We start from the raw sequence: 21,187 nt of genomic DNA, 5'->3' as shown, positions 1-21,187 counted from the left end.
AGATTATGCTAAAAACATGCTTATGTTAAATAAAACTTTTAGTAAATACAAACATTTTATTTTAATATCAGTCCATGTTAGGATATTAATAAAATACTACAAGTACATTACACAGGACGCTATGCGCGCGAACGCGCGCACTCAACTCTCAACCTTATCTAGTCTTACAGTTATGGTAAGATTTGTACAATACTACTTTAATTAGTGCAAGACTTTTATCACAAGGTTACAACATTACCATTACATTTGTTAAATACCCTAATTTATTCACTTCACTTACACATTCGAATATACTCAAATTTAAAAACAGTGGTCCAAGGTGAGTTAAAAAAATTGATCTACTAAAAAAACAAAGTAACATTCTTCTTTAAACCCTTAAATTATTCACTAACCTAACCAAGACTGGACGCATTCGAGGAACTACTTGGTCTTCTGACCGGCAGAGGCGGTGGAGGCGTCCGAAAGTTCATCGAACTCGCAGACATATAAAATTCATCGCCATCACCCTCATCCCCAGAGGAAGGTGTAGGAGACGGTGACGGTGGCGAAAGAACTCGGTCCTCCTGGTCCTGCAATATCTGACGAAAGTCCTGTATGGATTCGTTTAAGGACCACAGCTGCGACAGGAGCGACAGGTCCAATTGACGAAGACTGTACTGTAACGATATTACGAAATTAGACATAACTCCTCCAAAGGGTCAAAAACTATGCAAAATAACTTCGGTGAAAGTTTGACTTTTAACCTGTCGCAACAATTAAGGAACGCAGGAGACGCAGAAACTGCGGCGGAAACAATAAAAACGGCAATCAATAGACAAAAATTAATGGACCGCGTCAACTTTCCATGACGAATAAAAGATTTGCTATTAGAAACCGACGTGAAAAGCGCGTTCGTTTCTTGGTTTCTTGAGTAGGTAACGGTTTAGGACTTTTCGTGTCAAAAACAACAATACTGCTCCAATGATACAGTTAGAAACAACTTTTATGGCATTTCTGAAATTTTTTGTTGTGCAATAAAATTTACGGTGGATACAGCTTGTTTGTCAATGTGAGATGAATCATCCGCAATCCGCGTTAGTCATTGAATCAAAACATTTTCACATGCGATAGTTGATTACTTTAAAATTCACTGAGGGTCATACTGGCAGCGCACATTAATTTTAATGAACATCTAGGGCGTCCAAGCTATTCAGCACAGTGATAACCACACTCCAACGCCATGCGACGGAAAAATGTTCATTTTCAACGTATTCGTTTATTTTTAGAAAACACCACTTTCTCGCTAATCTCATTTAACTAACAAAAGTCTTCAACGCGAAAGTGAATCATTTCGTAAAAAGTATAGGCATTTTGCGGTTTTGCGTTCAATCAAACCATGACCGTTCGTAAAGTTCTAAGATATCACTTTAGGGTTACTCAGTCGTGATCGTGCTCTATGTGCTCGCACCTTTATGCACTCAGCGAACCATAAAAGTTGCACGATCGATAATTACGCGAGGAGTACAATTTTCACCTCTTTAATTACGCAATAAATCTCTCAATTAACTAAAGAAGTGATAAGTTAAAAGGCTCCACTAATGCTGTTAAGTTTCAAGGAGCAGTGAAATGTAAAGTATTTCCTGATGACTTGCTGACGCCATCGACAACTCAATTTACTTTATCTAATTTTAAACCGAATCTTACTGAACCGTAACAGTGTGTCACCGCAAGAAAAAAATGCGCCGTCAAAATCAGAATCAACTCGATCAATGTGGATTTTGGTGAGAGGCATTCACTTCGTGAATCGCTTAACCGTGTCTTCTTCAGTTATGCAACATCGGATATGGATTTTTCCTTACGCTATTCCGCCCGTATTTTCTGCCACCTGCCTCTGATATTATAATAATTCATCATGCATGGTAGACCGATTCGTCCGTTTTCGTTTCCCATAGCAGAGTTGTATTTTGTCGACGACAATGCCCTCATTATCTACTCTGCCATTAAAACAGTAAATACTTTTCATAGTTTGGGGCGAAAAGAGTCGATGTGGTTCTTAAATTTGGCAGAACTAACAGGAGTGAGTGACTTAGACTTTGCCAACAAAAAATTAACGCATATGTGACGTGAAAATCAGTGTTTACTAACAAGTTGTACAAATAGAATTTTAATTTCCAAGCAAATATATGCAATATTTATTTTTATTTCGAAAACACCAGCTCATTTTTTTCTAGCATTCTGTTCACTACAAACAATACAGTCAAAACTAACTACTGCATTTATAAAATCAATAAAATTTAAAATGGAATTTTAAAAGTACGTCCCTGGCACGGGATTCTACCTACTACTGACACACTGTCACTTGAATCTGTTTGCACAGTTATTACGGTCGTTACTTCACAGGGCAATAACATTTTAGTGGATACAAAAATACCGTTTTAAGTATACAAGTCAATACTGATTTTTTTGTTTTATATTTACATATTTAATGATGTCAAGCTCATGTTTGTGATATGTGATAGTAGGCCCGGATGTAAACAAGTTTATGGTAATACAACTTCAATCGTTGGGCACCGATACGACTTAACGGCGTTAAAGGAATAAAATTATGTGGAAATGTGACATTTTGAGAATTTTTGACAATATTCCGTTGAAAACGACAACCATTAAGACACTTGGTTTAAGGATTAAATTTTGAACTAAATAAACTTAAAAAAAAAAAACTAAAACAAATCTTTAAACATTTTTAAAATCGATTCGTATCGACTTTTTTTACCGGAAGTTTGTCAACATACCGATACGTAGGTAACAGTTATTTGTGGAACAAAAAGGGGGTTAAGGAGGTTCACAGAACACCTGGTACAATTAAATGGTCGTGTGGGTTGGACACCTATTCCTTGCTACTAGTAACAAAAACCAACCAACTAGTGGGGCAACAACGTTTCTTTTAGAATTTTCTTTATTTTAGCTCCAAGAAGTCACCTGGTTTACCAATTACAACAAAACGAATTTAAACGAAAAGCCATAAACTATCCGTTTCTTTGTAGTGTCAAGTGTCAATCGGTTTTACGGTTTTCGCATTTCAACTACCGTATAAACGTCAAGATTTAGAAGAAGAAAACAACTTTCTACTTGATATAAATATTTGAATGTGATTACTTTACAATGCATTTACTTCTCACTGGTGTGGCCAAAGAAGAAATGGTTATTCTTTAACAGCGTCAGCGTTTGGTAATTCGTCACGCAGCGGTGGCTGAAAACTTATTAACCTCTCCGGTTTTAACCGGTACTGAGCTGAATTGTGTAAAAATCTAAAAATGTAATACTTATTGTGTTAATTATAACTCGACGGGGAAAATTTGAGTGAAATAGCAGCCAGTAAATTATTGTGATTGGGAACATTTGTTTTGTATAGTAATAAAAATTTACAACCGAAAAGTAAAACCATATATTGGAAACCTCGCTCGAAGCTTTGTGGTGGACAAATGGTAAACAGGGGCGGATTTGTTTTATTCTATAACGAATTTAACTGAGGCACCTGAAAGGGTCGCGTACAGTAATAGAATATAAACTTGTGTTTGTAGGTCGCATGCAATTGACTTTCAATGAATCTCTGACGATTAACTTATCCTAAATGCAACCCTGAAATTTACGCCGATTTTAAACCGACAGGCGTCGTATGTGAAAGATAGATGTTTCCTACCGGGACAGTTTTCGACTAATAATTAATACATAAATGGAAGTAACAGGGCCATAAAATTTTATTAGTACACAAAAATTTACTAAATGTATTTGGCACCTATTTTTTTTTAAAGAATAAAAAATAATTCCTAGTTTTAACCGACAGTTACAGACTTTGTAGAAACAAACAAATATTTGTGAGGGTGAAATCCGTAACTATCGTGCGATCAATAAGTTACGCTTATGCTTTGATTGATCTTGTTATTGTTTATTGAATTATCCTGTCCAAGCCACAAATATCTATGATATCAGTGGTTACGCATTACTGCTTTTTTAAATGTGACGCAGATCTAACCACAAAGCACTTCAAGTTACCGTTGCCGCTGTAATTTCACATTAAAAACTACAGCTTAATAAGGTATTGTTTATTGTACAAGTAGTGTGTTACAATACAAATAAGACACGCGAGAAAAGTTTTAGCCCACCGAAATGTAAGACCGAATCGGTGCTTGTCTTAAATGACTTACGTTAAGTAACACACGCGTATCATAAAAAACTTATCTACCACATCTTAAGAATGGTTTAAAATGTGTTATAAAAACAAAAAGCAACATCGCCATAACTTAAAAATATGTGTGAACTGTCAATCATGCCGCGAGGCACGCAAAATATGGGACGCAGTCCGCACAGATACGGACAACACGAAATCTATTTAAAGCAGATAACCAACGAGAAAATATAATATCAATAAATGGTTCATTTCGACTACTCGTATATTCATCTCCGTTCATATGTACATTAAAATAATTCGACGATTAATGTTTATGTTTCTAGTGAGTTTTCCCTTTGAAGAATGTTCTGAGAAACCTTTCGGTAAGAACACGTATGTCAAATCAATATTGTATTTCAAAAATTCAAGAAAATTTCTCTTGATTTGATCAATAAAAAAAATGGAAACGCTGCCAAGAATCGAACCCGGCATCCTCCCTATGCAAGGCAGAACGTGTCCCTACAAGTCCACCAAAAGGATAAAAAGGTTTAGAAAATAAAAATACAAATAATCAATGCATATCATTACTTGGTCTTAGTACCCGTAATGATAGAAGTCTTGCCTGAATGCCGGTCATTTCCGGGTCAGTGGTGGGTCTTAAAATAGGTCAATTTTCAAGTGATGCGCGGATAAATGGTCGGTAGTTACGCTAGACTTTTGGGGATGGGGTGAGATTAGAGAATGATAGCAGACTAATTTGTATGCTGTAATTCTAGAATCTCGAAAGTTGTTCTGTTAATCTAATCAATGCATATCATTACTTGGTCTTAGTACCCGTAATGATAGAAGTCTTGCCTGAATGCCGGTCATTTCCGGGTCAGTGGTGGGTCTTAATGACAATAATAAACAAAATCGAGGTAGATTCATAAAATACAAGTATAGCAGTATGTAACATACAATTTAAATGGTGTTGCCAACCGAAATGGCGTCATTACACTGTTGGTGAGTTACAATACTTCCCTTAATTGCATTTGGGAGACAAAAACGTTCGACACCTTTTAAGAATGCCTCTTTGAAATGTAAAAATTATTCGAATTTAACGTTTTTAAAGCAAAAAGGAACGCCAGAAAATGTTTTAAGAGGGTCTGCAAAAATTTTCATAGGAATATTTCGCAGAGTTAAGAAATAAGTTTGAACTATAAGCTCTAAATTACTGCCAAAATGTCGATTTCAAGAATCGAGGAAACTTTGGTGCGTAAAAACATAGATATGCTGAAAAAAATTGGTCGAAGTTTAGTTCGACAGAACTTCCCTTGCTCCCGAAGTACAAATCCAACGAATCCCGCTTCTTTGAAAGATTATAAAATTAGATTTTATAATGTTTATTTTGTAATAACCCCTATAAAATGAAAACCTGCGGTATAAATAAACCCCCACAGCCCCTGCGACGTGGGGGCGCAAATTGCACAAGAACGGACAAGGTAAAATATATTTAAACAGAAAAAATAGCCTCTCAGCAATAATAATAAGCTTTAATTTTGAATGTTTTTGATTTTAATGAGTTTGTCGTGTAAAAACAGAGGACTAAACATATTAATTAAGCCACAATCGAACAAATGTTCTAATACTATTACATATTATGATTCTTATTACATAAAGACGTGCATATTCCTACATTTTCGAGAAAATCGGGTGACTGGTTCTTACTTTGAGCAATAAAAAATTTGCAATGACTTCATAAACATAGATAATATAAATCAACACAGACACCAGACAAACAGAGAGACGGAAACTCATATTCTAGGGGTCATGCAACGTCGAGAAAACAAAAACTGACGAATCATTCGATAGACTCGATTACTATACTTCCTCACGTAACTATCTGAGCCACCGTACGCTTCTGAACGTTTCTTTTCTATATGTATAAAATTGTGTTTGTTTTTTGCGAAAATCTGACGCATAGGGTAAAAACTCAAGGCGGATTCATAAACTACAAGTATGTTATTTTACAAAATTGAAATACATTTACCATGCAATTTTGATGTAACGTCATCAAATTGTTGGTGGGGATGGAATCAGAAGACCTATTTTTCCTATTCTAGGAGTCTTACACTGTCGAGGAAACATCAAAGTAGCCATTCACCGGATGGATCCTATTACAATGATTCTAATACTTCTTTAGTTTAAGCTCGGTAAGTAAAAATGTTACAGTCTTGAAAAGAAACTACGTCGCAAGAAAGACATTACATAATTTTTCTGAATTTAATCAGAAATATTCATTTGCCGTATTTTTCTGGGTCGCGTCTCAGATGCTTGTCGTTGTCGTTGTGATGAAATAACCAGTTAACAGTTAATGAAAGATACGACAAAATAGTATTTTATATACCTGATACGAAGACGAATGTACCAAGAAATTTCGCAACCAACGCTGTTAAGCTTTACAAAAAACGTTTTTTGGAATCAAAAAATATTCATGTTGTTATCAAACTAGCTGATGGTGAACCCACCTGAAGCTACACTGGACACAATCTGGGACGTTCTTCGAAAACTCTTCTGACGAACACCACTGTAGGGGGAAATTCGCCACCGTAACAGAGTGTTGCATACAAGATTTAACAAAATTTAGTTCATTAAAAAGATACGGGGACCCCTAATGACCAAATCCATTTTATTTGTGATCCTTCAGACATTCCTTGCGGTACAAATGTAAAGTCAAATAACGTGAATCATGCTGGGTCAAATAAAAAACGACTTAAATATTAATCTAATTCTTAATTAGTCACTGGAAACTAATAAAATTAAAATGTCTTAGTAAGTGTCTGAATTTTTCAAATACCAATACTTAAACTTATGATTTTTATCGCACTAGAGACTTATAAGCCACATTTACGATAACCATAGTTACGTATTTTATTATGTGGTGTTGTATAAATTGTTTATTTCATCTTGTTCCATGCTTTTAGTTTTGCCGCGTACTTAAAGCCGGCCACAGGACAAAGAGACTCATAACTAAGTAAATGGATGCCCTGAAAACCCGGCTGTCCTCCCACCAAAGTTAGGTACAGTTAGCTTGGTCGTTTTGAACTCTGCAACCGAGAGGACGGCCTAGATTTGCCCGGCCATTTTAAAGACGAACAAACTAGAATCATTAGCCCACACGCCAGTAGTAATTTTGAGGCAGGTTCTGGTCAAAATCGAGCAGAAGGCCATCGATCGACCCATTCTCGTCTAGAACAATTGACACGACATAAAACAATAATGCGTTCACACACATTATACATGCAGCTTTCTAAGGCAAGGAAAGTGTTAAATTGACTCCACAACACGAACAAATTATCCGTACGTAAAAATGACAAAATCAAACGTTGCAGCGAAGCAGCTACGCGTCGTTTAACTCCGCAAGGAAGCGAATTATCTCCGCCGAGGGTCCCCCAACGCACAACCGCGCGTCCGCGCTTATTCCCTCAATTACCGTAGTGTCAGATCCGGTCATCGATGCGTCGAATTAAGCCGCCCATGCACGTATCTGGTCATCGAAAATACCCAAACACACTGGAATTCAATTCGACCCATCCCACACATTCGTATGCAAATAATTTAAGTGGGACGGTGATCCAGTTGTGCATTTCAAGGTCACGTATCGACTTGATACAGATATTAATCATTTATCCCGATGACCCCTTTCCTTTCCGAGTGCAAAAGCCGATCTATCCGCTATCGAACGAACGGTTACGCCGGTGCGGATTCTCACGTTCCGGACGACCCTTCTTCTCGCTTCGCTCGTCCAGGTCGTTCGCAGAGGCCACGGCGGAAGTCGTGTGGTCTTCATTCTTTACATAGGACTAGATGTGTAAGACCGACACTCGTTAAATGGGAATCTACTCGATTCCAAGCGCAAACTACTTGGGCGAGCACTAACGCCAGATGATGAGCAAAAAATCGCAAAACCGGACTACCAGCGGCCATTATCGTATTTTACACAAGAAATAAAAGCATCGACGAACTCTCCGCTTCGATGCATAAAGATGACCTTTCACTCCACATCTAATTACGGGAAGGTGTGTACTGGAATATGGCTCCGAGCAAAACGGCAGGGCAGGCACTCCCTGATGGAATCGTTAAAATTGAAATGTTATGCAAGTTAATTGTTACATCATTCGAATGGACATTGCACCGAGTTTTAATTAAGCCATCCGGTCCGGCTCATGTATTTGGGGCATTTTAAGAGACAAATTATAAGCGGTAAAATTTAAAAATATTCGCAGGTCGGACTACCGGGAAATTACAGTTACGCTAATCTACTGCCTTTTTTTTTTATTACAGAAATAACTACTAGTTTTCAGAGAACACAGACCGAATTTTATAACACTACCCATACTGGTTCCGTTGGTGGGCTAACGTTTTAATACAGAACTTATTATTACACAGATTAAAAAAAAACTCAAATTTAGTCAAAGTATGATTAGATTTAAGTAGTTTTATTGATATTTATTTAAAACCTTACTGTTTTTCTCACAAAATATATTTGGGTTGCCATGACTTTAAATATGTGTATATTTTCTTGTATTTTACATTTACTATGTACTCATTTTTTCAGCAAAAATTGTGGACTTTTAGACAAATTTTTATTTGCTATGACTTTAGAAAGTACTAAATAATAGTGAAGTCCGCCAAACAGTGACCACTGACTTTCTGCTTTTTGTAAGCCTCCAATAAACCGTTTAAGATTATGGTAACGAAATTTTACAGCCCGGACCTCTCCGATTGGTTGCCAGCCTGACAGGTTCTATGAATCAGATGTGCATAAACACATTTTAGGTTATAATAATGGTCAACCACGCAATCAAAGAAAGATTTTACCTCATAATTATCAGCAGCGGATGTGATTTTTTTTAAATGTTTAATTTAATATATTATTTGAAATCAGAAACATTGCATGTAGATATTTATTTATATTGATTAAACAATCGTAAACAAATTTATTAAAAACAAAATTTACGATTTATTTCGGAAAATAAATGTTCTTTGGATAAAAAAATAAGAAAATTTTCAACAAAAAAATTAGCTTGCATTTATTTAAACTAAAAATTCTAATATGAAAGAAATAGCTGCATAGAATATATTTATGGCGAATATCAATACGTTTCTAAATTTTTATGAACATCTCTACAATAGAAGGAATTTTATTGTGTACGTTAATTATCTCGGGTAAATAACCTGAAGGTTCAACTCCAAGTGGGTACAGGAGAATACTAGTCAAACGCTTGACCAGTTTTCCCCTATTCCCGCTCCAAACGCACTAATTGTTCGTATATTTTTTGAACTGAACGTAGATATATGTCTTGAGGTTATAAATTGAATCTAACAGTGTTTTTATTTTTTCAAAGAACTTTTTTTACTACAATTAAAGAAAAACTGAACAATTAATTAAAGTGTATAAATCAATACAAAGAAAATTATTTTTCTACCTCGCACGTTTTTTGGTTTTCTAATAGGTCTATTAAAAAGCACGCAAATGACGTCACAGCAGTTCGTTACTAGTGGAAAAGCGTTAATTAATAGATCTGGTGTAATTTAGATCGGTAAGATTGGTAGCCATGACGAGAAATGTCAGGTGAATGTCAGTGGCAAATGTCAAATTAAAATTTCCCGTATTTCCGAAGGCGTAAGGACTTCACTAACTTCTTCACAAGACATTTTAACCAATTTTAACTTACAAAAACTCGAATTGATTGGAATTACAGTAGTTGTTGTGAAAATTCGAACCTCAAATATTTCGTGGTTGGTGTCAGACCAACCCATTACCAACCACGACAAAATTCCCCAGACTTAAAAAAAGGCAAACTTCAATTAAATCTTGCGAAAAAACGTGCGCGGTAAAAAAAATGATATAAATTACTCGTTCTTTAATATACCATTACATAATGTGACGTCATCGAATTAGTTGTTAAATCATTATTATAGTCAATTATACGTGTCTTTACTTAATTAATTTGGAATAAAAAATCAGTATCATAATATGTTATACATCAACATTATCTTTTATTTTACAGAATTAGTTCCGTAATTTATTGTACCCACGCTCGCGTTAAATGTGAAATAAGCATACTTTGTATTTTTTGAAGTACATAATACTTTTTCGCTTGCATTAATACTTTTGTTTGTATTTCACGCATATTGACTGAATAGCTCTGACAGTTGAGTAATTCAACTTCAGTATGTTTGATTATAAGTGTTCTTTGTATGTATTGTTAATTGAAAGAATTTCTTCAAAATTTCTTATTTCTTGTATATTACACGAACAACACGATATTGTAGATACTATTCAAATTTTTCTGTTGCATTTGCAACCAAACACCAAGTACAGATACACAAAGGACTTAAAGTCAAAATAGTAAAAAATGAACAGCAGATACAACGGAGCTGTCAACACTCAAAACAGCTGCTATTAAGAATTTTTGAATTATTAAATAATGGCAAACAGTTTACGTCGATTCCAGCTGTTAGAACGGAAAGTGAAATACGCAATCCTTTGGCAATGTTCCTGAATTTAAAAAATACCATTTTCAAAAATGTTTCATCAAAATCGCATCTGTTTCTGAGGATTATGATTTTGACAATTTTTAAGCTTTATTGATTCTACTATTCTATCGTTTCGGACGAGCAACCCAAAAGCAAGTGTTGCCACCGTTATAATTCTGCGTAGTTTATGGAGGCTTCCAATAAGCACGTAAAGTCAATAAGGCATGATCCCCAACATCTCATCAGTTATTTAAGTTAATAAATTGAGTATCTATTTTTTAACTTAAAAAATCTTTCCGAAGAACCCTACAATAAATGTTGTTACAAAAAAACAAAAACTAAAAATTTTCTGGGAAGCCATAATCAGACAGCAATTTCAGGGACCAGATTTATCTTTTAAATAATTTCACTTGATAACGTCAACCGTATCCCAAGACTGTAAATGTTCTCAATGTGGAAAATCCTTTCAAATTCGAAAGTCTCGCAATAAAAATTTAGCAAACACGTAGAAGTTGAGAAGAAGAAGTATTTGAAATGTAAGACCAACGAACTTTAAGTAGTGTGGTACTTCGGTATTTCACGTTCCTCTGTTAATTAACCTTTCCACAAACTTCTAAATATACACAAACCCCAACACGTGCAATTTCAACACTGTTCTTCGACACAAAATCACTGTTCCAGTACTGTTCAGATAAATAATCGTGAAACGTAACAAATAAAACAAGGTGATAAGTATTAAACTAACAAGCGTCGAAAGTGAAAGTCCTTCGCTACTGTGGCACCATCTAGGGGATGTTTTATGGCGATCCTGAAATGGACTTCCACTTTTTCTACGTAAATGTCAACAGCCGGAATATCACTCGGCATCAAAACCTATATATCACACTTTTCAACTGTTGCCCTCGTGACGGACGTTACATGTCATGTGTCACGTATGGTTCCGAATCAACAAAACGCCTTAGGTATTAGTTGTTGATGTAGAAGCTCTAATCTACGATATCGGTAATAGAAAAATCATCAAAAATATTGAAGTTTTCAGCCTAATTAAATCCACACCGTTACAGCCTTGTCGGTACAACATCGATAGTTTCAGCACAATGAGATAATCAAAGGAGAGTTCATCTTTAACAAAAGAATCGCACTGTTCATTAATGTTTTCACAGTGGATTGTTTTATCGTTTCATTACAATAACGGTACTGATATTACTGGCTCCCTTTTTATTTCGTACCACTCTTTCACCAACAATTTACAGTAAACCCTTTTTACAAAAACAATATACAACTTTAACTAAAACGACGTTTACAACTAACCCCCTAATATTACAAAGCGTGATCATTATTTTCTACTCACAGAACTAATATGTCCTGTGAGTGAAAATTAACAACACAACAATACCGCGCAAGAATTAACATGATCTGGCATTGTTCTGACAATAACCAACCCATGCCGTATTCCGAATCGCGTGCCGTGGAATTCCCGTTTAAAGAACACGAAGTTGACCTTAGTGGTGCGCCGTGGAAATCGTGCTTTATACCAAATACACAGACAATAATGTGTAAGAATAGGCGCGCAATACTGAAAATACGATATTTCATTATTAATTCCACTTTACCATTTGATAACTCAACCCATTTGATTGTTGTGTGCAATGGGTCAATAAATTCTCGTTACCATTTATTGATTATTTGTACTGTATGGGTTGTAATTTTTACCCTGCCCTACGTTTTTTGAGTACTTTTTAGATGGCAAGCATTAGCAACCGCCGTTCTTGTACACCGATAAAGCTCGGATTAAATGTTACGCAGCGTTGGTTTTCAAAGCGTATGGCTTAAAGGATTAACTACTTGTCGAAATGCCTGAATCAAGAGGTTCTTTTACAAAAGGACTGTATTTTAATTTATTATACGAGCTAGATATCTATAATTATTTTGTCAGTAAATAAACTGTTATTATTATTTTAATAAAAAGAAAACAAGGAAATCTATTAATACATATTTATTTTGCCAGCACATTCACTTCATATCAACATAACTATAAGATAACTGTTCAAATATCATACTAGAATAGATAAGCCATTCAATGTAAGTAATACAGGTATGTAGTACATTAAGTATCAAGAAGTAAACACCAAAGACAGCTCATCCAAATGTTTAAATAATGAAATATATTTTAATCTAAAGGCACTCTTGGAAATATTTTAACTTAAAAATAGAAAATTTAGACCAATGTGTTGGATACAATTCTATATCGCACACTTTCATAACAACGTTCTGCGTATAAAACTATAGCAAATTATAAAACCATAAGAAGTTCTTAATAGGGTAATGGGAGATCAACGGTTAAGATAACGCAAAATAGCTAAAATCATGGGAATTTCAGTCCACAAGTATGCCGCATTTTACGTGAACAATCACATATGGAAACACGCCATCATTATCGATTGTTGGGAAATTCCACACTTATTGTCAAATTCTTAGTAATTTGATTGGATTATTTATTTGTTGTGCACCTGATAGGAAAAAACAAAGCGAAATCATCAATATATTTCAAAGAACAGAGTGTTGTTTTTCAGGGTAATCACGCCAGATTAATCCTAAAGGATCACATCATTACTAGAGAAAGTTCTGCAATACTTATGGAGCAACTGAGTAAAAAATTGATTGCAACAGCTAAGAAAAGCCTAAAAAAATGTTGCTTCATGTTGTTAACACATCCTTTCTAGTATAGCAATTCCAAGGGAAAATAGCCAAGTAAAAGAGACAAATGAAAAAATATCTCCGATTTTTTGTAACGGTGTAACAAAAAATTTAATCCTGTTGAATAAAGGGGATGTAAACAAAAAATGTTTATTAACCAGATAATTATGCTACTATGAAAAAATTCTTTGCTTGAAATTTGACCGAAACGTAAACGACGTAGCTCTCTTCAATAAAAGCCTCTCGTTATTAAAAATAACGCATTATGTAAGTTTTCAAACATATCATCAACAATATCCAACAAAATTATGTGCAAATGTTTCCTGTTGTCTTTAAATAACATTTTCAACTTCGTATATCAGCAAACTTTCAACAAATTTTAACAGTTCATAAATTACATATGCGTCGTTAAACATAAGCAAATGTTCACGCTAATAAATTGCCCAAATTAATGTACTCGTAAATAATATTAAACGAGTTACGAATTTTTTTTACAAATTTTTGATCACACTATAAAACTTCATCGAGTACATCATACAAAAAAAAATAATTATTTTTTATCCGTATTTACACCAGCTCGGAAATTTTTGATCTCGCACTCGTATTTTCAAAAATAATAAGACATTTATTTCACAAGTGGTAAGAATTAAAAAATACAACTGCTCCAGAACTGTGAATTAAAGCAATTCCGTTACTGCAAGTTTCATACAAGACCATAAAGAACCTGTCCTGATGCAACCATTGCATTATATAGTAAAACGTAACCCATAGCCAAAGGCAACGAATACTTTTTGAGACGCAGTGCATTTTTTCCGACGCACAGTTCGTGTAGAGAACAACTGAGATAATTCGCCTTAAAAGGAAATAACTAGATAGTGAGTGTATATGATTATCAGTTAATCTAAATTTCGCAAAGCTAATGAGGAAAATACCCAATGACCGGATGAGATAGGTGCCTGTATATCAAATGACGTTGAATCATTTATAATTATAGTTGAGTCATTATAAACACTACACTTTGAACGCGTTTTTCAGAAGTGAGCATTAAACTATTAATGCATAAACACAATTTAATACCAGTATAAAATTGAAAATCATCTTTGTTTTAAGATTATAAACTTCGTTTTAGTGGCTTTATGTTGCATATAAAACTTATTGGCACTTCTAACCTACAAAATCTAAAAAAAAAAAATACACACAATAAAAATTACCAGCTCAATAATGTTACTATAAAGGATAATGGGAGTTACTAGTACTAAAAATTAAATTTCAATTTTTTCTATTTGATTTACATTTAAACGTCACACAAACGGTCAATTATGAGAAATACTTAATGGAGAAAGGAATCCGAAAAACGGTATGTTATCGATGATCTGGTTAGATTATGTGGCCGTACTCTTTTACGTTTGCCGCCGTAACACTAAGATAAAAACAAGAAAATCAGTTCTTTTCTTAATATCTTAATTACGGTACAAATGACAGTTTTTTGGTGGCTTCATTTTGTAGATTTTACGGCTTCCAAGATCTTAATAGTCAAAAATTCAAGCTTCAATCGTCTCTTGTGCAGACAACACTAATTACCGGTGTATTTTCAACACAGAAAATGCTCTAATTTTTTTGGCTAGCTTATTTACCGGGTAGCAATTATAAAAATGTAAATGTTGCAATGTGTACATTCACGTTTCTATTGTGACATAAAAAAGAAATCACTTTGCTGTAAAGAAAAATATAAATATTCAGGCCAATTATAGCACGTTGTTTTACCAGTTTTGTATCGCCGAGATTAATCTGCATATAAGTTGCCGCCAAATGTAGATGACTGATATTGTAGAAGTGACAAGAGATTATCTCGAAAACCGCAAGCGCTGGCTATGTTTACCGTTTAGTATGTTTTTTCGACGTGGAAAAAAAGGTGTTCCGGGTTGATTATATGATAACTATGGATACAAGAGAATTGCAAAACGGAATAAAGGTGACACTTTAAACTTTTTCAATAAGCGATACCTTAAAAGTACATTTTGTTTGAAAATCCCTCTTTTACATTAATCTTATTATCATTAATCCTTGAGCAGTATCTACCATCTTAGTCTGTGTGCAGTGGTTTGTGACGTCACGTCAAGCAGAACAGGTGAATTTGTTCGAGGACAATGTACGCGAACGAACACAAAATAATAACTAATGTGCAATCCTTTCGTGGCTCCCAGCAATTTCTTGCAAAACTTCATGGTATTAAGACGATATTAAAGGTTACGTATGATGCCAAAGACCTCTCAACTTGATGATTTGACACAAAACGTGAAAAGTGGCATCGGAGACTAACAGAAAACACTAAGAGAATTTTATTACCGTAATACATTCGGTGTTTAGTTCGTTTTGATGTGAGTGCTCACATTCTGCTAACAACGTTGTTTTTGTTACGACCCGAAATTCCCGTCATCTGTGCCATCGTGTTACACATTGTTGAACACGACCTTGCATACGCTCATGTCTCCATGCATTTCCCTAATAACCTTGACACTACGCAACGTGAAAAATCCCCTGGAAACACCTGCCTTTCGATATAATATTCAACGATCCCTTCTCAAACGGCAAGGCACGAGTTAATGAGTCCCACGTTGCGCCCGCAGGTTTCAACGGACATCACCATGCAGTGAAGTAACAACATTAATTATAATTTAAGTCTTTGACCTATTACGTCTTAGGCCGCGTGCTGTTGCAGTTGCAATCAACTTGTCTCCGCTATTGGAAATAAATCGCACAAGTCAACCTTGGTAAGCGGTATGAAATTTTTATGCGTATGATATTTGCCGAACGACCTTGGCTCATTCCATACGAACTATAATGAAAAATAAAACTCACCATTTCACGTCGCAAGATCGCCAACTGCGCGTCCAAATTTGTTGATTTTCTACCCGTATTTGGTGTGAGGGTTACTTCAGTCGTTCCATTGATTTTTGGGTGTGGAGGATACACCAAGTGTCCTGAAGGGGTTTGACCACGCATCGAGGTCGTTCTTACGGGGGTTGGGGGTTTCGTCTGGCCGTCCAGGAGATTGAAACCGCTGAGGCTTTTCGGCAGTGGAGGTAGGCCGTGAAGCGAGGACATCGTTTTAATTCTGGAAGAAGAAAAATTCTTTGGTCATAAATAGTCTTATCGTGTTAATTTATCAACATGAGGGTACCACGATACCAATGGTCGACTACTCGGTTTATAATTTCGCTAAACGGATCTTTCACAATGTTAATTATAGTAAAGCAAAAGCAATGTTTAGCAATATCGTGATAAAACAGTGACGTCCTGAGGCGCAAGGAAACATATTACGTAAACTACAAATCCTCAATGTTGTACCTTTCGTAGTCCAGCTTTAATTTGTTCTTGTCGTCATCTTCATTTTTAAGATCCTCAATTGTGATCTGACAGCTTGATAACCGCACTTCCTGTCCATCACTCACTTCCACCCAGTCAGAATGGTGAATTTTAGACACATCAACACTATCACTACTACTGTAAATGTCTTTCGACGGCAACCTCTGCCTCTTTAGTATCTTCTCATCTTCCAACCTCATACTCTCCAATTCGGAAATCAACAGTTCGTGATTCATACGGTCATCAAATTGAACTTTTTTCTTTTCCGCGGTCGACGTGTTGCTGTGATTGTCTTCGACCACAACCACAGTGGGAGAATTCGTTTCGACATTCGTATTAATAACAACCTTATTGTCTTCCTCATTAGCAGAAACTTCCAAAACACTCGCAAACATCTCATCAATCAAAGTATTCACATGATTGCGATCGTTCAACATTTGGTCCCACTGTTTGTTCTCAGCACTCCCAGATTTGTCATCATTATCCTTCTTAACACTTTCGGTCTTCGCCACTTTGTTCTTGAAACTTTCCGCTCGTTCCACCTTATCTCTCCCATCGCGAAAACTGTCGACCTTCTTGACTTCGACGCGTTTCTTGTTTTCCGGTTCGATTTTCGGCGACTGAAAGATGACGGTCCTCGTGCTGCACTTGACTTCTTCGGAGATCGACCTGTCGAAGGGCGCCGGCTTTTGCACGTTGACGTTGACCGTCGACTTGGACCTGTTGATATCGTTGGTCGGCGGCGGCGGCGCCGTCCTCACGGGGGCGGTTTTTTGCGCGTCGGGCGTCAATTTCCTGGTTTTGGCCAGCGCTTCGGCCACCAGCGTCTTGCTGGGGCGGGGAGGGACCGGCGGCGGCGGCTTGGCGATCTTCGTGGAAGGTGTAGACCTCATCATAATCATCTTGTGACACTCGTTAGTCACTCGAATGAATCACTAGCGCTCGCAGTCGGCACACATCATCCTCGACCGCTGTAAACGTACTAAATGCGATAAGCAGCTGGAACGAGGAGAGGCCTTGCGACAGGTAGAAGGGGAATTAATGCAATAGTTAATAGGTGCTCGACGAAAACACAAACAAATAACGCGAGTCCCACACGAGTGAAAATGACTTTCCCGTGTTGTTTTTTCGCGAGGGTGACTTTACGCGTTCGAAATTTGCGCGCCGAAGACGCAGGCGCTGGCTCTTCATCAGAAAGTAATATTCCATTAATATTAATTAAAATGGATGAACGAGATAATGATATGCGGAAGGAATGAAAATGTAACGGTGACTCGGGGAAATGTCAACCAGATTTTTCCGACGGAATGCATTCCGTACAGTAATTCATTTTTAACGCCTACATGACTGTAAATTCACAAGGGATTGTAACTTTCAAACGCGGCATTGAAATCGCACTGTTTACTATTTTATGGCTAGAATAATTCCAACTTTCAAATGAACTACAGCAATACTATATTACCATCTAATTTCAATTACCACGCCACAGAAACCATCACGGTAAATTTATTATAACCTAATTGATGTATATGGAATGAATGTGCACGTACGTGAAGTATTGTATCCGTACATAAAACAGTGGTACACAGTGTACAAACAGAACAATGACGTGTTTACATTATCTTCAGCATACAAATACGGAATCCACGATATCCTACCCAGATTCGCGTAAAAATTTCGAAAAAAAACTCATACTTTCCCAATAAAAAAATCTGTTACATCTCACAATGTTAGATACAAAGATAATTTAAAAAATACAATGTTATATAACGCAACATTTAATTGCGAGAGTAGAGCATTGTCGTGACTGACTCGACATTACTGTAACGTTTTCTTGTTATTGTCCTGCGATGAACCAACAGAATCCGTTAACAAAATTTAGACAGTAATAGACTCTAAATAAGTTTACAATAACGTTGTGCCTTGAACTCTATCATTAAGGGACAAAATTCAAGGATGCTCCTAATTACATTTAAACGGTGGGAAAAAATATTAATCTAATTTACCATCAGATGTTAAAATCTCATTACAGCAATTAGTCAACTCGCCATGCAATGATGAAGTTGGAGCTTCAAATTATATTAGCAACTCAGCTATTTGTGGGCCACTCCATCAAACAAACAACAATTAATAATCAATATAGGGCTGGGGTTACATACTATGCACAATGAACTAGACCTAATTAACAAAATTATTTCCCACCGATAAAAAAAATCGGCGGACGAAAATCACATTGGATTAAAGCTGACAAGAAACCGGTAAAACTAAGTCGCGCCAGTCCCACTCACGTAATCAAAAGTTTACATCTTAAAAACTGGAATTGGTTGCTTACTTTTTTTAACAATTGAAAACTTCCAAGTTAAATAGAGTAAAAATTTACACAACAGAATTCTTAACATATTTGATCCGGATAAAAATATGTTTGTGGTAAATTTAGAAGCAAGTTCGATTTGAATTGTCGGTTTACATCTAAATGAATTTTATAACAAGTTTTAAAAACTGACAATAAAATGGTAAACTGTCAATAAAAAAGCAAATTCTAGTTAAAAATTACAAGAAGTTACGAACACGACGTACAACATCTGGGAATTACAAGTATGAAACGTCTGCATTTTCCCTTATTTTTTACAAATTATATGTACCGTCTAGTTTGAAATCTTAATTATTGTAATACTTTAAGGTTCTTCTAAAGCTGGTGACACGCTAACTAAAATTCGTGTATTCATCTCCTTGAAAAACTGATAACGTCATCTCTAAATCTTGTTAAGTAATAAACATATTCTTTACCTATATTTTAATAATCCTGGCCCCATTTTCGCAATTACATTTACAAATTGCCTAAAACGATTATATGATGGACTTCTTCAAAATTTTAGTAAGATATTAACAATAATTAATAATTGCAGAACATTAACTGTATTTACATCATCCTCTAAAACTAATTATGAAGTTATTATATGTATAAATGTTTATTTAAGTTTCCCGACAAAATAGTGATTCTATAGCCAGAATTACAAACACTTAAAAATTAATATAATCGATCTCTCAAAAAATATTAAATTATATTTTACTTGTTAATCAAGCTAGTATTGCAATATGGTGTATATTTAATGAATGCATAATTTGCCTTGAGGTTTCATTGCTCGTAGAATATAAAAAAAATAGGTCTCTCATTTCCGTCTGTCTGTCTGTCGCTCGCCTATCGTCCGTTGGGATGTTATTAAACAAGTTATCTACGGAATTATCAGCAGATTGTGGTTAAACTTTAAATTTATTTTAAAATCATAATGTAGATGCCAAAACGCTAATCTAAATTTGTCCATTCATCACTACTAAAACTGTGATGACGTCCTCGCAAAATTCTGCTAAATAAATCCGATTTAAAATGTGCTTTTCTTGCTTTTAAATTTGGCTTCAATGTGCTTGTAAACAGTGAATCAGAATTTATCTGTTCATCACCTCCAAAAATTTAATGACATCAACATAGTTTCTTCTTTATATTTTTCTATAAATTAAACTCACTTAGAAATTTGAACTCAAAAATTAAACAGGAGGTGCACTCTTTTCTATGTCCTTTAACACCTAAATGTTTACAAAGGTATAATATAATAACGCATCGTCCAACTCCCCTCAAAAATAATGAACTATATTTTTACAAATATCCTAACACGCCAGTTGTATACATATACAGAAACTATCAACTTTATATTGCATTAAGCAAATCACAATTTTGTCTTTATATTTATATTAGGAATTTTACTCTGCATTTTATTTGGAAAAAATATACATTGAAATGTTATATCATCTTTAGATCAACAGTATCAAAAATATAGTACAATGTTCATACAGTAGGTAGCCATTGCAGTTGTGAGCACGTAAGTTTGATTTTACCTTTATTTGTTATTGAATTTCCACCCTTGCCTACACATAGGGCACTGTTGATTTACTGGTTGCGACTGTAGCCACTTTACAATGCAGTGCATATGAAAACAATGTGAACACTGGCCCCAAACTAAGGGACAATCGTCCCCTGGTAGCTTACAATCAGGGCAGCAGCCATCAAAGGGCATTCGACAAATTCCGCAATTATCATCATTAGCGACCCATCTCCAAGTGGCTACTCCAGTCCAATCTAGAAAGACATGAGTTGATACAAATAATTAAAAAAAGTGAGGTTATAATGTACTTGACGTACTTTTAATCGTTAGTTTCATTATTTATGTTCCATGTGGATTAATTACAATTAAATTAGCTTTAACAGCGTCCACACAAATTTCGAGTTTTATCAAAGTCCAAACCTTCCCACAAACACAAACACTTCTATCAAAATTTTTTTAGACATTGACACATGCGCAGTTGCAATTAAATGCACAGCAGTGTGTATGCAACCAACAATGCGTTACATCGATCGCATCAATTAAAATACCAATCAGTTTTAAATTTATTAGACAATAA

At 35.4% G+C, this 21,187-nt stretch overlaps 1 protein-coding gene across 2 annotated transcripts; it reads right to left on the bottom strand.

The window, feature by feature from the left end:
* Positions 1-36: 36 nt before the first annotated feature.
* On the bottom strand, positions 37-21,074 carry LOC135129055 (anaphase-promoting complex subunit 11-like). 2 transcript variants are annotated; one of them, XM_064056140.1, is made up of 3 exons: positions 16,715-17,740; positions 16,226-16,481; positions 37-656 (listed from the first exon to the last, which is right to left on the bottom strand). In XM_064056140.1, exons 1-3 carry the CDS (start codon positions 17,632-17,634, stop codon positions 393-395), a joined length of 1,440 nt encoding a protein of 479 aa, XP_063912210.1. In that variant the 5' UTR covers positions 17,635-17,740; the 3' UTR covers positions 37-392. The 2 variants fall into 2 exon arrangements, with proteins under 2 accessions (XP_063912210.1, XP_063912218.1); XM_064056148.1 differs by lacking the exons at positions 37-656; positions 16,715-17,740 and adding exons at positions 20,624-20,864; positions 20,928-21,074 and having other exon boundaries at positions 16,396-16,481.
* Between the last annotated feature and the right edge of the window lie 113 nt (positions 21,075-21,187).

This window comes from Zophobas morio, unplaced genomic scaffold (assembly GCF_036711695.1).
Source record: "Zophobas morio isolate AGI-343-1 ecotype UQ-CSIRO unplaced genomic scaffold, CSIRO_AGI_Zmor_V1 ptg000002l, whole genome shotgun sequence".
NCBI classification, from domain to species: domain Eukaryota; kingdom Metazoa; phylum Arthropoda; class Insecta; order Coleoptera; family Tenebrionidae; genus Zophobas; species Zophobas morio.
Note: the sequence above shows the minus strand (reverse complement) of the source record. Positions and strands in the feature narration are given on the sequence as shown.

Excerpts from the sequence above, each read along its gene's own strand:
- LOC135129055 (XM_064056140.1), bottom strand. The coding sequence starts at position 17,634 with ATGATTATGATGAGGTCTACACCTTCCACGAAGATCGCCAAGCCGCCG. Across the intron at positions 16,482-16,714 it reads TTAAAGCTGGACTACGAAAG|AATTAAAACGATGTCCTCGC; the intron begins GTACAACATTGA and ends TTCTTCTTCCAG. Across the intron at positions 657-16,225 it reads CGATCTTGCGACGTGAAATG|TACAGTCTTCGTCAATTGGA; the intron begins GTGAGTTTTATT and ends ATATCGTTACAG.